Genomic DNA, 15,680 nt, shown 5'->3' with positions numbered 1-15,680 from the left:
TGCACTGTTAGAGCACGCTCTGGTCCAAAAGGCGGCACGGTTTCAATGATAATCACCAGAACACCCGATGGCGACGCCTACCAAGAAGGCTGGGGATCGATCGACATACTACTAGTAGCGTGTGAAGGATCTTGTCCAGTTTTACAAGCCCACAGACGTCAATTATACTGTAAGCTCATCACATGGGTTACAGTATTAGTTTAGGCGTTTAGCGTCCTCCTGTCACGCATAAAATTGGCCAGCGCCCGGCCCCTCTCTGCGAGCAATCCACCTGTCTGCCTGCCTTTTGAGGGATTTTGACGTCCGGGAGTGAGATAAGAGTAGAGGGAACTCCCAGTGTCTGAGGTCCGCCGCGCGGTCGTGGTGGGGAGAAGTGGGCAGCTGGTACATAGGATATAGCTAGGATGGACGGCCTCCACACGGAGCTCGCGCTGGGGCTGATCGGCGAGCTCGAGACGGCGCCGTTCGTGGCCAAGACGTACCAGATGGTGTGCGACCCTAGGACGGACGCGCTCGTCAGGTGGGGGAGGGACAACAACAGCTTCCTCGTCACCGACGTCGCCGGGTTCTCGCAGCTCCTCCTCCCCTGCTTCTTCAAGCACGGCAACTTGTCCAGCTTCGTCCGCCAGCTCAACTCATACGTGAGTACCCTTCCTCCAGCTTGCACGTGCACTGTGCATACACTTGCTTGAAAGAACTGTCTGCTAGCTTTAATTTGCTACGATGAGATCGTTGTGCAGGGTTTCCGGAAGGTACACCCGGACCGATGGGAGTTCGCGCACGAGTCATTCCTGCGCGGTCAGACGCACCTTCTGCCGCGCATCGTGCGCCGCAAGAAGCGCGGCGAGGCCTCTTCCTCGGCTCTAGTCGGCAGCGGCGAGCAGTACGTGGTGGCCAATATCGGGGAGGAAGTGGAGGAGGAAGAGGACGACGAGGGGAGGGAGGCCCTGCTCGAGGAGGTTCGGAGGCTGCGGCAGGAGCAGACGGCTGTCGGGGAGCAGCTGGCGCAGATGGCTCGGCGACTGCAGGCGACGGAGCGGCGGAGTGACCGGCTCATGCCCTTACTTGCCCGGCTCGACGAGGATCCCAGGGCCACCTCCCTCCACCTTCTCCAACAGGCGGCCGAGAAGAAGCGCCAGCACACGCAGTTGCATTCCCGTGATTTTGCTTCCTTTCCCATTGCACCCCCGCTTCACCCGGCGCCTTCGCCGCTATTGGCCATGGGCGGAGCCAGAGTCGGGCAATGGGCCGAGCCGATGCCACTGAAACTCACAACCTTCAAGCAGACCTCCGCGAGCTCCGGGGTGCAGCAGGTGCCGGAGTTCGAGGGCGGCGGCAGCGGCATGGGCCTAACTGACAGTGGGACCGCAGAGGAGACCCCCTTCCCGTTCTGCCTACTTGGTCAGTGTTTCTTCTAAACACGGCGCGTAGTGCATGCACATGCAATAGTACCTTCTTCTGCTTAGTAATTTTGCAATCATTTGTACGCATTTTTCTTTTTAAAAAAAGGCACCACCGATGCTGGGAGCGAGATGCATGTCATCGAGCTTGAACTTCTTAAGTATGAGTTATCGAACAAATTTGTTGTCTGATGAATTATCGCTAAGCTCCCTAATTCCTGGAGAAACTTTGCTACCACTCTGAAACATCAGAGGCATGAATTCTCAGTAGAGGATGTCATCGGCCATCTAATTGTTGAGCAAAACTCGAGAGAAAATGACTCGCACAGAAAAGAGGTCGAAGGTACTTCTGTCACCAATATGGTACATCAGAGGAAGTTCATTTCCCACAAGCCCAAGGGAAATAATTTTGTCCAACAGAATACCGACTTTAAGAAATAAGGGTAAGAAGACCTTCAAGAAAAACAGGAAGGGAGATGGTTGCTTTTGTGGTTCAGAGGAACATTGGCCCACAAGTACCAAAAAAATTACAAGAAGCCAGGGTAGGACTCCAAGTCTTCCAACATGATTATGAGCAACAATGAGACTGGGTATGATAATTTATTTACTGTGTTTTTTAGTTTGTCAGTTCATCGGTTGGTGGGTGGACGCGGGTGCAAATATTCATGTGTGTGCTGACATTTCATTATTTTCTTCTTACCATATCACAGAACATGGGTCCCTATTGATGAAGAATGGGGCGAGTGCTTCTATTCATCGTGTTGGCACGGTCGATTTGAAGTTTACTTCGAGAAGGATCGTGCAGCATGTCCCAGCCATCGAGAAGAATCTCGTTAGTGGCTCCCTTCTGTGTAGAGAATGCTTTAAGTTGATCTTCGAGTCTAAAAAAGTAGTTGTTACGAAATATGGACTTTTTGTTGGAAAAGGTTACGAATGTGGAGGTGTCACGTCTTTCCCTTGCAGATTTTTGTAATAAAGTCATGAACAATATTCATTCGAGTGTTAATGAATCTAAAGTTTGGAATTCACGCCTTTGTCACATTAGTATTGGTATGATGAGGCGGAATTGAAATTAATCCCGTGTTTCACTTTAGCCAAAGGTTCTAAGTGTCATTCGTGTTTAGAATCTAAGCAACCACGCAAGCCTCACAAGGCTACGGAGGAGAGACACTTGGCACCACTAGAACTCATACATTCTGATCTTTGTGAGATGAATGGTGTGCTGATTAAAGGTGAAAAGAAATACTTCATAACGTTGATAGATGATTCCACTAGATATTGCTATGTGTATCTATTAAATACTAAAGGTGAGGCTCTACACTACTTTAAACCAAGTAAAAAATGGCGCGATATACAAAATAGCCCTGCCCCTCAAAATATGATATTAGCGTGTTATAGCGCGCTATAGCGTGCCACTAGCGAGACATTGTACACTGGTCAATTTAGCGAGACAATTCTCTACATGCTATAGCGTGCTATTAGCGGCGATATAGCATGCTATTTTTTCCAGTTCTTTAAAGTCTATAAGCCACAAGTTGAGTATCAACTTGAAAAGAAAATTAAACAAGTCCGGTCAGATCATAGTGGAGAGTACTTCTTGAATGAGTTTGATTTTTTTTTTGTGTGGAGCATGACATTATTCATGAGAGGAAGCCTCCCTATTCACCCTAGTCAAACGGGGTTGTAGAACAGAAAAACCATACTCTAAATGATTTGGTTAACGTCAATGTTAGATACATCGGGTTTATCTAAGGCATGGCGGGGAAGGCTATATTGGCATCATGTCTTTCCTGAATAATGTTCCGACAAAGGACAATGAGGTCACTCCCTATGAGCAATGGGAGAAGAGAAGGATGACACCCTCGTACTTGCGTACTTGGGGCTGTTTGGTGAAAGTAAATGTGTCGATCCCCAAAAAGCATAAGCTTGGACCAAAGACTGTGGACTGTGTTAATTTGGGCTATGCTAAGAATAGTGTTGGCTATAGATTTCTAGTAGTGAAATCTGAGGTACCTGACGTGAAGGTCAGTACAATTATGGAGTCTTAGGATGCTACATTTTTTGAGAATATTTTTTCTATGAGAGATATGCAAAGCACTTCTAGACAGGAATCTAAGGAGGCTCCTGAGCCTGTCATTCCTATGGAATATATTGAACAAACACATGATGAAAATACTGAGGAGGATGACGAGGAAACCATTGGTAGGGGCAAGAGACAAAGTACTGCAAAGACCTTTCATGATGATTTCCTTGTGTACCTCGTGGATGATACTCCCACTTCTATTTTAGAGGCGTATGCATCTCCAGAAGCTGACTACTGGAGAGATGTGGTCCGTTGCGAGATGGATTCCATCATCGATAACGGGATATGGGAAACCACTGAACATCCCTATGGTTGCAAACCATCAGGATTTAAGTGGTTGTTCAAAAATATGCTTAGGCCCGATGGTACGATTAAAAAGTACAAGGCTAGACTTGTGGCCAAGGGTTATGCCTAGAACGAAGAAGAAGATTTCTTTAATACTTATTCAGGTGTGGCCAGACTGACCATCATTAGAGTATTACTTCTGTTAGCGGCCTCGCATGGTCTTCTCGTCCTCCAGATGGATGTTAAGACGGCTTTCCTGGATGGAGAGCTAGACAAGGAAATCTACATGCAACAGCCAAATGGTTTTGTAATAGATGGTCAGGGACAAGGTGTGCAAGTTGCTGAAATCTTTATATGGCCTACGACAAGCATCAAAGCAATGGCATGCGAAGTTCAATACAGCCTTGACATCTGTCGGCTTTGTTGTTAATGAAGTTGACAAATGTGTATACTATCGCCATGGTGAGGGCGAATGAGTTATATTGTGCTTTAATATTGATGACATGTTGATATTTGAAACCAATCTCAAAGTGATTGAGGAGGCCAAGTCATTTATATCTCAAAATTTTGAGATGAAGGACCTTGGGGTGGCTGATGTTATCTTAAACATCAAGCTATGAGGGTGGGATTACACATATGCAATCCCATTATGTTGAGAAGATTTTCAGTCGTTTTGGATATTCGGGCTATAAAATTTCTCAAACACCATATGGTCCTAGTGTGCTAATTTGAAAGTTCGAAGACACAACTAAAGATCAATAGAGATACTCCCAAATTATTGGTTCACTCATGTATGAACGAGGTCTGACATTGCGTTTGTTGTGAGCAAACTGAGCCATTGTGTTTCTAATTCGGGTGATGTATATTGGCATGTTGTTGAAAGAATTATGTGTTGTCTGAAATGTACTATGGACTATGGACTTCACTATAACAGATACCCGTCCGTACATGAAGGGTATAGTGATGTGAACTGGAGCCGAGGACACCACTGACGCCGCCGTCGCCGTGGCCTCTGCCTAGCCGATCCGAGGGTATAAATCGCTTATCCTGCTCCTGTTTATTACTGTTTTAGGCGTACTAGCTAGTGATTTGCGTAGATGTTTCTACTCTTTTTCTAGTACGCGATAATATGATCAAGTATCAGTATGTGCTTTGTGTTGTTTACGTCATGCTCATAATTCACTCTTGAATTAATTTAATCAAAAAATTGCCTATTTATTCAGCAGATGTTTCTTCGGTCGATCTCTACATTTATTTGACAGTATATTTGGTCGACCCCTACATGCCTAGGTAGATGATAGTATGAATTTCTTCGTGACATGTACTAGAAACCAGTGACATATCGCCAATTGACCATCAGCCTGGATCGATCTGGATTAGGAAAGGGCCGCAGGAGTACCTCACATATTAACTCACCCTGACACCACCAATTCCAACTGAGCAACCTAACAAGCTTTCTTTTAGCCAAAAGCTTTTTTAGCAAAAGGCAAAAGTTTTTTTTTAGTTTTAGCAAAAGGCAAAAGCTAAAAGCATCACTTAAGAGAGGTCTCCAAATTTGCCCCATATATCCGGAAAGACTGGCCCAACCGGCCTTCTCAAACCGGCCCCAAATGTCTGGACAGTTCGGACTATCGCAAACCCATCCCAAATATGAAGTGGATATGGGACGATCCGGACATGTTCACTACATTGACCCCATCTCTTCTGGCCCACCCAAGACCCCACAAAATCAACTCCCTGGCGCGGGTCAACCCTAATCCTAGCTCTCTCTCTCTCTCTCTCTCTCTCTCTCTCTCTCTCTCTCTCTCTCTCTCTCTCTCTGGTCGGATCCCCTCCGGTTGTTCCCGACACCATGCCCGGATACGGATCTAGATCGGAGGACAACATCGAGTGGAGCTCCCTACTGCGGAGGATGCCCAGGAGCTCGCCGAGCGGATCGCCCACTGGTCGTCCAAGGTTAAGACACGTGACCCAGTGCCATCTCCAGTGCCCCGACGCTGATCTAGCAGCTTGGCGCCATCCCCTCCATCGATGCCATCGGCGCGGCCCGGCGATGACTCCACTCAAGGAGGGCGGTGAGGCTTCGCATATCGAAGCTAAGAAGAAGGCCGAGGAGTAAGCTCGGCCTACTTGTGCCCTCGCGGGCCTACAAAACTCTTACAACACCTCCATAGCCGGCGACTCCTCCAACTCTTACGGTCCGACGACGGTCCCTATGCCATTTTCGAGTTGTACTACCACCAGGGAGATGCTAAGGGGAAGGGCAAACGCCAGTGAGGATGCTATTTTCTTTATGTCCTTTTTCCTACTATATGTTTCATGTAGAATGTCTTATGCATGAACAATGTGCTATCTGTCCTATGTTTGAACTATGTGCTATCGAATGTTGCTATGTTGATCAATGTTGCATGGATTTAGAGCATCTATGGCTGGTGCCCTCGAATCCTCGTTCGCGGACGCACCTGGTCACTGACCGAACAGGAGAGAGAAGAAAAAAGATGACCCAACCGGACCCCTCACATCATCTATATACGTCTGGGCTGCCCGCAAACCCTCATATGAGAACAAATGTGGGGAGGATCTGAGGGCTCGCGGACACGCCTGGTCAGTCCGCCATGTAGGATGCGGCCCACCCCGGACCACAACTTTCTCTTTCTTTATTCTTTCTTTTGTTTCTCTCTCTTCATCTCTACCAATCACATATAAGTGACCCAAGATATAAGAAAATGAGAAACATGAATGCATGTACGGACAAATAAGGGTTTAAAACAAACACGATGACCTGGACGGACAAATGGGAATCAAACTCCCAACTGTGGTTGGAGGGATTGGTTGGATAGGCAGCTAGTTGGATATGCTCCACGTAATTACTACATCAATTATTGTGCTACTGCCAGTTGATAAGGCTGGTCATAGTGGGAGTAACTTAGCAAGTAACATAGCGCATTCCAAGACAAGTTTGCTTATGTGGCATATAGTTAATGAAGAGAGAGGTGTTTGGAGTAACATAATATGTTACTGTAACATAACGCAACCCAAAGCAAAATGAGTCTATAATGTAATAAATGCAATCATTTATGATACTACTTGTATGTTACTTTACACTATGAAGATAGTAACAAAGACATTGTCATATGCATGACACTAGATATGACACTAGTCTAAGTTACTCCCCACTATGACCAACCTAAGACCACATAAATATGGACACAAGGTGACAGATACATCCCCGTTTTGGAAACAGGGTCAAGGAGCTAGCCAAGTCTGGGAACCAGCCAAACTCGAGGAGGCAGCAGGACTGGCCCCAGTTGTTCCCATCCATCCCAAAAGCATTGGAGCAGACAAGATATTTTCCAAGAGAGCACACCTGCATCGCAGCGTCTGCCCTACTCCCATAAAGCTTTAGAGCATCTCCAGCCGCCTCCTCAGGACGCCCCGGTCCAGCCACGCCCTAGCACCTCCTAGGACGTCAAAATAGCGCCGGCAAACCCATGCGAAACCCGGCACGTTGGAGGGCTTTTGGGGGTGCCGGCGAAAGTTTCGGCGAATCGTGTGTCACCACATGTTCTTTTTCTTGGCCTACTTAATCATTCTCCTCACAAACTTTTGTTTGGGGTGGGGTGTGACTAAAAAGATGCCCTCTTTATTTCACCGAATTTTGCCGGATGACCCCCAAGACACCAACTTTTTTGGTTCGGTGGTGTTCTTGGGGGTGCCAACGGCTGGAGATGCTCCTAGAGCATCTCACCACCTGTAAATGAATTTACGCTACCGTGAAGCATCGGGGTAGAACAGATCCCAAAAATTCATAGTAAATACATTTTTCTTTTTTCCCCTCATGCTTCTTTTTTCCTTGGACGCACGCATGGACAAACTTGAACCGACCGGGCAGAACATCGCCAATCTGGTCTGCCGTATGATGTGGCCCGCTACTTGCTTCGGCGATGCTCTGGAGACGCTCCGACGACGCTCCGGCCCGGCATGTGCTCCAGAGATGCTCCGGCCTGCCGGCGGCGAGCTCCTCCGCCCGCTCACTGCTCGCGTGCGGCGTTGCGAGGCCCCCTGCTCCATGTTGACCGGCTTACACGATCCTCCAAAAACTGCTGAAATCCACTAGATATAAAAGATTGGGGCTCGAATATAGGGGAGCATGTAAAAAAATTTACGCGATATGCTATTTTACGGGATCTAACCGGGGTGTTTTTTTCGGGTTTGTACCGTAAATATCAAGGTTTGACTGTTTTTTACAGGTTCTAAGCTCTAAGAGCAACTCTAGCAGATCTCGTAAAACGCCTACCCGCATAATGCTTTTGCAGTTCACGAAAAATGGTATATGCGGGCCAGCGCGGGCGCGGTCAGACTCAGGCCCCGCAAAACGGATCCGTAAAAAGGATATTAGGTGAATATGCTCTTTTACGGGTCGGCTATGCGGGGTCTGCTCGGGCACCGCCGCGTTGTCCTGCAAACCGAAGATGCCCAATTACCGAATTTGACATGGATTCCGACAAATGAGTTCAAATTCCAACAATAGAACACAGTTCACATGCAAATAAAAGCTTAGTTTTGTAGGACAATCGCAAAAGGGGGTCTTGCAAAAGTGACGACCACGTCCGGCATCATCTTGGTCGATTTTCACTCCGCGCCACCGAGTCCATCGAGGTCATCGCAACCACCGAGTCCACTTCCAGCACTTGTTCTAACTCCGGCACCAAAATCATCGGCTGGTGCACTGAACACATCGGCGACATTGGTTCCAAACCCCATTGAGAAAACATCTCCGGCACTGTAACACGCACTAGCCGACGCCGGAGGCCTTCCGCTTCTTTGCAGCCGGAATCCTCTTCCGCTTTACGCCGGAGACCTTGCCGACCTTCTCCGCCGCCGGTCGGGATCACACAGTGCGTTGGCGCCCGGAGCGCGGCCTTCCCGGCGGGGGCAGCCGGATTTCCACCCTGCACGACCACGTTGCCCCGCCGCTTGCGGGCAGGCGCAGTGGTGCCTTGGGCGACGGCGGGGCCAACATGGCCGGCGATGAGATCCGTCGGAGGGGATTGAGCGTGCGCGACCTCGATGGTGACGGGGGACGGCGGGGAGTCATCCATGACGGCGAAGAACTGCCGGGGAAGATGCACCGGAGCGAGCAGTGGCGGGGACAATGGTGGCGGAGGGGTGGGAACGGCCGCGTGGAGATGTCCCTCCCGCCAAATCTCGCTGCGGATAGGGGTCGAGCTCGGGTCGACCTCCCGCCCTGTGAATCTAAAGGTTGCGGGAGATCTTTTGCCGCGCTCCGCAAAATATTTAACGGGTCGGCCGCGTTCGCGGGGTCTGTTCGGGCGGGATTTTCCGCGGCAACCCGCATTTTGACGGTTATTTTGTGGGTCGAGGCTTTTTGCGAGGTCTGCTAGAGATGCTCTAAGGGCACGAGGAGCGGCCCCAACGCCCGATAGCATTTTGTTACTACAACCATGGTCCATATTTGTCGGGTTGTCATCATCTGATGCTATGTACTGCTACAAGAGAAGCATAGTGTTTGTACAGTTGATCGAGCTAGGCGATCGATCGCATTACCAACACAGCGCGAGGAGAGGAACGAGAGCACGCACAAGTGGACAGCCTGGTATGTGCTAGCTCCTACTCCGCGGCCAGATCGAGAGGAACAAGCTTGAGAGAGACCACGTCCAGACGATCGAGGCAGTTGGAGTTGGGTTAGCTGGGTTTTGATTTTTGGGTTGTCATTTCTGCACTGTTGGAGCACGCTAGCTCTGGTCCAAAAGGCGGCACGGTTTCAGTGATATATCACCGGAATGCGATGGCGACGCCAATAAGAAGGCTGGGGATCGATCGCCATACTACTAGTAGTATGCGAAGGGATCTGTTTTCCCAGCTCACATACGTCAATTATACTGTATACATTAATAACCACGAATGGGGTAAGGTCATCACTCATGGGTTTTTTTTTTAGATCAACAGGAGGGCGATGGCCCCCCGAGCCCCATTTTCATAGAAAACGAAGCCAGCGAACATACATCACACGTTCTCCATCCCAAACAAGGAAAGAGGGAACGCATGTCCTGAAACGAAATTCAAAGCTGAAGCTAGCATACAGTCCACGCTCCGGAGCTACTTTTATTACAGTCTTCAGGTAAACGGCTCCCAACTAGGGTCTAATGTAAAACAAAACATGGCAAGCGAGCTATATCTTGCATGGTGGAATCCTTTTTTTTCACCACACATCTCCAGCATGCATCCCCCCAGCGCGAGATCCTTTCATTGTCCTCCGTCTAGGTGTGCAAGTCATTGTACGAAAACCAAATAATCTCAAAACACTTAGGCGCGGTGCATTAATTTCTACCTCGTTTCTTGTTTCTTGACATATCAACCAATAAGAGATGAGGAGTGTGCATGCTTTTAATGACTTGAGACTACTAAACACGACATGCAGTGGTTAGTTCATTGCATGCAATGCTATTAATTAGCAAATAAACATTATGGTCTCTCGTTTTCCCCTCCTCCTTGGTCACGGTGCACAACCTAAGATGACTTACTCACCTAGACGGAGGGTCGCTCACCGTTCGTGGCCAAGACGTACCAGCTGGTGAGCGACCCTAGGACGGACGCGCTCGTTAGGTGGGGGAGGGACAACAACAGCTTCCTCGTCACCGACGTCGCCGGCTTCTCGGAGCTCCTCCTCCCATGCTTCTTCAAGCACGGCAACTTCTCCAGCTTCGTCCGCCAGCTCAACTCTTACGTGAGTACCTAGTGAGGCATCCTTTCCCGTGCCGCCTTCCTTTGGCCTTTGTTGTCCTAGTAATACTAGTGATCCGTAGTCTGTTAATGGTACTCGATCTAGGCTTGCACGTGCACTGTACTCTTGCGAAATGTCTGCTTAATGTGCTACGATGAGATTGCTGTGCAGGGCTTCCGGAAGGTGCACCCGGACCGATGGGAGTTCGCGCACGAGTCATTCCTTCGCGGCCAGACGCACCTTCTGCCGCGCATCGTGCGCCGCAAGAAGAAGCGCGGCGAGACCTCTTGCTCGTCTCTAGTCGGCGGCGGCGAGCAGCATGTGATGGCCAATATAGGAGAGGAAGTGGAGGAGGGAGAGGACGACGAGGGGAGGGAGGCGCTGCTCGAGGAGGTTCGGAGGCTGCGGCAGGAGCAAACGGCTATTGGGGAGCAGCTGGCGCGGATGAGCCGGCGACTGCAGGCGACGAAGCGGCTGAGTGACCGGCTCATGCCCTTCCTCGCCCGGCTCGACGAGGATCCCAACGCCACCTCCCTCCACCTGCTCCAACAGGCAGCCGAGAAGAAGCTGCAGCGCATGAAGTTGCCTTCCCGTGATTTTGCTTCCTTTCCCATTGCACCCCCGCTTCACCTGGCGCCTTCACCGCTATTGGCTCTCGGCGACGAAGCCATGTGCGGCGCCAGAGTCGGGCAATGGGCGGAGCCGATGCCACTGAAACTCCCAACCTTGGAGGAGCCCTCCACGAGCTCCGGGGTGCAGCAGGTGCCGGAGTTCGAGGGCGGCGGCAGGGACAGCGGCAGCGGCACGGGCATAACTGACAGTGGGACCGCAGTGGAGATCCCCTTCCCGTTCTGCCTACTTGGCCAGTGTTTCTTCTAAACATGGCGCATAGTGCATGCACATGCACTAGCTTCTTGTACTTAGTGTACAGCCTTGCTAATTTAGCAATCATTTGTACACAACATTTTTCTACGAAAAAGCCCGAGTCAATCATAAAAGTTCACTACAAAGCACTGGGGACATAACAAGAATTATACCAAGGTCCTACCACTATCGTCACTAAAACAAGTCGTCGACACGTCGTTGCCATCGCTCCCCCTACCGGAGTCGGCATGACCTTGTTCATGGCAGCCGGAAAGTCTTCATGCACGTGTGCCTAAAGACTAGCATCCTGAAGCAACGGTCGTCTTGGTCGTTGAACCCTTGAATCGAAAGTGCATGTCACCATTGCATACACAGAGCAAAAAACCCTAACTCTCACAAGCTTTTGTTTCCGCATGTCCTCTCTTTCACACGAGCGATCCCCTGCATGCTGAGACAACACCGATCATGAAAGCCGCCCAACTACGCGGTTTGTTCAAGATAGATACCAAAACCTTGAACATGTCATTGTTTACCATCGCATGATCTAATCATGCCCCGTCGGATGATCTGCGAGATCAAATGTCCGTTGAGGACCTCCTTCATTGATTTTAGTGTGATTCTCGTCAAAGCCGCATCTTGATGAACGGCCATCTGGGGGGCCAAGATTTTGTAGATGCGTATTCAAAATATATTTAAATAGAAAATAACTAAAGAGCATGTTTTGGCACCATATATATTTTGAATGGGAGATAACTCAAGAGCAGGTTTTGGCACCATGGTATTAATTAGCTTTGTCGAAAGAACGCCAAATACTTTGCAAATCTATAAAGAACACCTGTCTAAACATTTTTGTGCGGTGCAAAAAATTCCTAGTCGAGAGAATTAGCCATATGCACATGGAATTGTTCCTCAAGTTTTTTTGTTGCGTTCTCCAAATATTGTTGTGTATGGTCGCCGGTGAAAGTGCTCCTTATAATGCAAATGATCCTACACTCGACAAACATAGAACAAATGGTATGTTGTTGTGTAATACATATATAAATTAGAAGTGCTGATCAAAATAAATTAGCCAATAGAGTATGAAGAAGAAGGTGCAAAGACCAACAAAATAATTGTTAGTAATATAGAATGCAAGGGGGAAATGTTGATGAAAATAATTTCCACAAAAATACTAGTAACGTGTATTGAACTCATGATCCATTATTTTTGAGTTCTACCGTGAGTCACAACTCACAATATGCCACAAGTATATCACGATAAACATTTGGTGGTTTCCCTTTGTTATTTATATCAGATAGAGCAATACATATTGATAACTTTCATCTTGACCTGTTTTTGCCGGTTGTGGCAATTTTTATCTTCACTTTAGTTTCGCTCCCTTTGTGAGCTTGTACTGAACTGCCGACTTTTTGCTTAATAATATGGCTGCATGCATTATTCTGGTGCAGAATCCGGGGTGATCCTCATTTTCAAAAAAAAAAAAGATATTAGTCTGAATACACATGAATTGTGGTGGGCCCGCCCATGCCATCTAGTTGTGTTTTAATGGGATATACGACGGCTTCGTAAAAAAGATAAAGAGTAAAATTTGTCCTTTATGAAATCAATCGGACATGGCTCAAGCGATGGCACACGTCCTTTCCTTATCGAAGGTATTGGCCTGAAGTACTATTTCAGGGGTGATAGCCCCAAGTTTGACGTGTGATTGGATCAACCAACATCGACCTGCGAGTGACGACTCCTTTTGAAGATGTTGTCTTATAGTCATGCACTTTTTGTTAAGTCGCATGTCGCCAGACAAATGGGTTATCCCAATTGCCATATGTTTTCCTTTTTTTTTTTTGCGGCTGAATTGCCATATGTTTTCTGATAGGATTGTGGAGCCGATGCTGCATGACATGTCCTAGATGGCTTCAATTTTTCTTTGATTTTGTTAGCGGATTTGTTTGGTATCAATGTTTAATATTGCTTTTGTTTTAAATATTTTTTTAAATACTGTTTTAAATAATTAGTAATATGAATGTGTTTGTTAGTCAATGCAATGCCCAGGTTTATTGTCATTTCCCGAGAAAATGGCTTATATATACGGTGTTACATCAACCAACCTTCAAGACCCAACTTATTGTCAAGGGTCTGTCTACATCTCAATTAATTTATATTTTCTTATGTCTTAATTAATTCTGAAAACTGCAACTTCAGTTTCGTGAAAAGTACATTCACTATCTGAAGTCACATTTCTCCAAAAAAAATGTTTGACTGAGAGTTACTAAAATTGTACTTCAACCAAATAAATCGACGAAAAGAGACTCAACGTTCATATCCGTAGTGGGAAGGTCGGAATAAAGATGGGGACGTATAATCGTAAGTTGCCTCAACTTTTGTTACGATCAGTCACTTCTTTTATTTGTCCTCAAAGCATCTACAGCCCAACGTCCCAAACCCGTCTCAAATGTCCGGGCAGACGGCTCGGACGCTGACTGGTCATAAAAATGTGATTCAGACAGGCTTCTTAAGCGGGTCTCAAACGTCCGGGTTGACCAGCACCCCTCATGTCTAGCCCAAATCTGGGGTGGATATGGGGTGTCCGGGCACGTCTGCCGCGTCGGACCCGATAGCCCTACCCCACCATAATTCGCACCAAATTCATCAAACTCTTCCTCCTCCTGTTGCCGTCCTCCTACCTTTCCCGCGTCCGAACCCTCACCGTCCGCCACCCTTGCTCCCCATCCTCACCGCCGGTCCTGATCCGCCGCCCTAGATGACATCCAGCCCGTCCCCGACCGCCACGACAGAGGCTGCATCCGCCTCGTCCGCGGGCGTCCCGTCCTCGGCTTCGTCGTGCAAGCCGGAGGACATCTCCCGGAGAAAGCGGCGATGTCGGCAGCGAGAGAGGGGAGTGGTGCTGTCGCATGGGAGCGGATGCGGACATGGACGAGCAGCGGTCCCACACCCCGCATCTGGAACTTCGTGCCCCATCTATCCATCTGCCGACATGGATTGCGTCGTCGGACCAAGTAGGGACAGAGGATCCGACTGTCGGTTTGGGGCATTCCGGAAAGCTTTCACCCACACAGATGCCAGTGGTGGACATATGTCACTAGTGGCAACTCGCTCGGCTCGGATAAGCACGAGCACTGGCGGTGCTCAGGCTGCCCATCACTACCGGACTCGCGGGCTATGCCTACGGCCCAGGGCCGTCGGCATAGGTCCTATGTCGTCGGCATAGATCTATGCCTACGGCTGTCATCGACATTGCCCCGTCAGTGTAGATCACGTCAGTGTAGTTTGGTCAGACCGTCGGCGTAGTATAGCCGTCGACATAGGAGCGTATGCCGATGGCCCTGGGGCAGCCGTCGACATAGTTTAGCTGTCGGCGTTGTTTTCCGTCTGACGGCAACGGACGGCGCCGTCAAAACCGCTGGCGACTCAGGAGAAGACACGTGGCAAAGGTATGCCGACGGCTTGGCCGTCGGCATACCTTTGCCACGTGTCGCCCCCTGGTTTGGCCTGGCGGCAGGGCTATGCCTACGGCAAAGTCGTCGGCATAGATGTAAATCTATGCCGACGGCTTTGCCATAGGCATAGCTCTGCCATGTGGCGCCTCCTGGTGGCTCCTGAGCGTATATATGCCGACGGCTTTGCCGTAGGCATAGTTGTTTTTTTCCCTGTTTTCTCTTTTTCAATTCATTCGACAGCATTTCAAAGCAGAATAATATGAAATATGACAGTTCATCATCATCATTTAAACATAGTCAAGTTCATCATCTAAAGATCATCACCTGCGAAAGTTCACGAACATAAGAGTAGTGCAAGACATGAAACATCATAAAAGTTGAAACATGAAAGGCATGGCAGAACGACCGCATACACGGAATCATCATCGACATCAAGCACCACCGAGTCCACCTCCGCCAAAACCACCACCACCACCGAGTCCACCTCCGCCAAAACCACCACCACCACCGAGTCCACCTCCGCCAAGTCCACCTCCGCCAAAACCACCACCACCACCAAGTCCACCTCCGCCAAAACCGCCACCGCCAAGTCCACCTCCGCCAAAACCGCCACCGCAACCACCATCACTCTGCCAGATCGGAGTGACTGGGGTCGACGGAGCAGGAGTCGAGCCATCGTTCCCCTACATGTTTGAAAGAAGATCTAACGGTAAATATGACATGATAGTGTTGAATGAACGAGAACTAGTTTGTCATTAGTTAGGCAAATATACTAATCGGAGTATCACCGCCTAGTGCCAGCCATTCCTCGAACGTGGGAATGTGTGGGGCGTCTCCCGCAGGTGGTG

General features: G+C 48.8%; 2 protein-coding genes across 2 annotated transcripts; both read left to right on the top strand.

Moving 5' to 3' along the window:
- Window positions 1-373: 373 nt before the first annotated feature.
- Window positions 374-1,571, top strand: LOC123066045 (heat stress transcription factor C-1a-like). Its single transcript, XM_044489206.1, has 2 exons — window positions 374-641; window positions 741-1,571. The coding sequence occupies exons 1-2, from the start codon at window positions 405-407 to the stop codon at window positions 1,416-1,418; spliced, it is 915 nt and encodes a 304-aa protein (XP_044345141.1). The 5' UTR covers window positions 374-404; the 3' UTR covers window positions 1,419-1,571.
- A 7,323-nt stretch (window positions 1,572-8,894) lies between these two features.
- LOC123067685 (heat stress transcription factor C-1a-like) lies at window positions 8,895-11,392 on the top strand. The gene is made up of 3 exons (XM_044490380.1): window positions 8,895-9,134; window positions 10,322-10,516; window positions 10,685-11,392. The coding sequence occupies exons 1-3, from the start codon at window positions 8,895-8,897 to the stop codon at window positions 11,390-11,392; spliced, it is 1,143 nt and encodes a 380-aa protein (XP_044346315.1).
- Window positions 11,393-15,680: the final 4,288 nt, after the last annotated feature.

This window comes from Triticum aestivum, chromosome 3B (genome assembly GCF_018294505.1).
Source record: "Triticum aestivum cultivar Chinese Spring chromosome 3B, IWGSC CS RefSeq v2.1, whole genome shotgun sequence".
Lineage (NCBI taxonomy): Eukaryota > Viridiplantae > Streptophyta > Magnoliopsida > Poales > Poaceae > Triticum > Triticum aestivum.
The sequence above is the reverse complement of the archived record's forward strand: the minus strand, read 5'-3'. Positions and strand labels throughout refer to the sequence as shown.

Coding starts and splice junctions, on each gene's coding strand:
- LOC123067685 (XM_044490380.1), top strand. CDS start 8,895: ATGCACCGGAGCGAGCAGTGGCGGGGACAATGGTGGCGGAGGGGTGGG. Junction 9,135..10,321: donor CGGCAACCCGCATTTTGACG/GTTATTTTGTGG, acceptor TTACTCACCTAG/ACGGAGGGTCGCTCACCGTT. Junction 10,517..10,684: donor TCCGCCAGCTCAACTCTTAC/GTGAGTACCTAG, acceptor ATTGCTGTGCAG/GGCTTCCGGAAGGTGCACCC.
- LOC123066045 (XM_044489206.1), top strand. CDS start 405: ATGGACGGCCTCCACACGGAGCTCGCGCTGGGGCTGATCGGCGAGCTC. Junction 642..740: donor TCCGCCAGCTCAACTCATAC/GTGAGTACCCTT, acceptor ATCGTTGTGCAG/GGTTTCCGGAAGGTACACCC.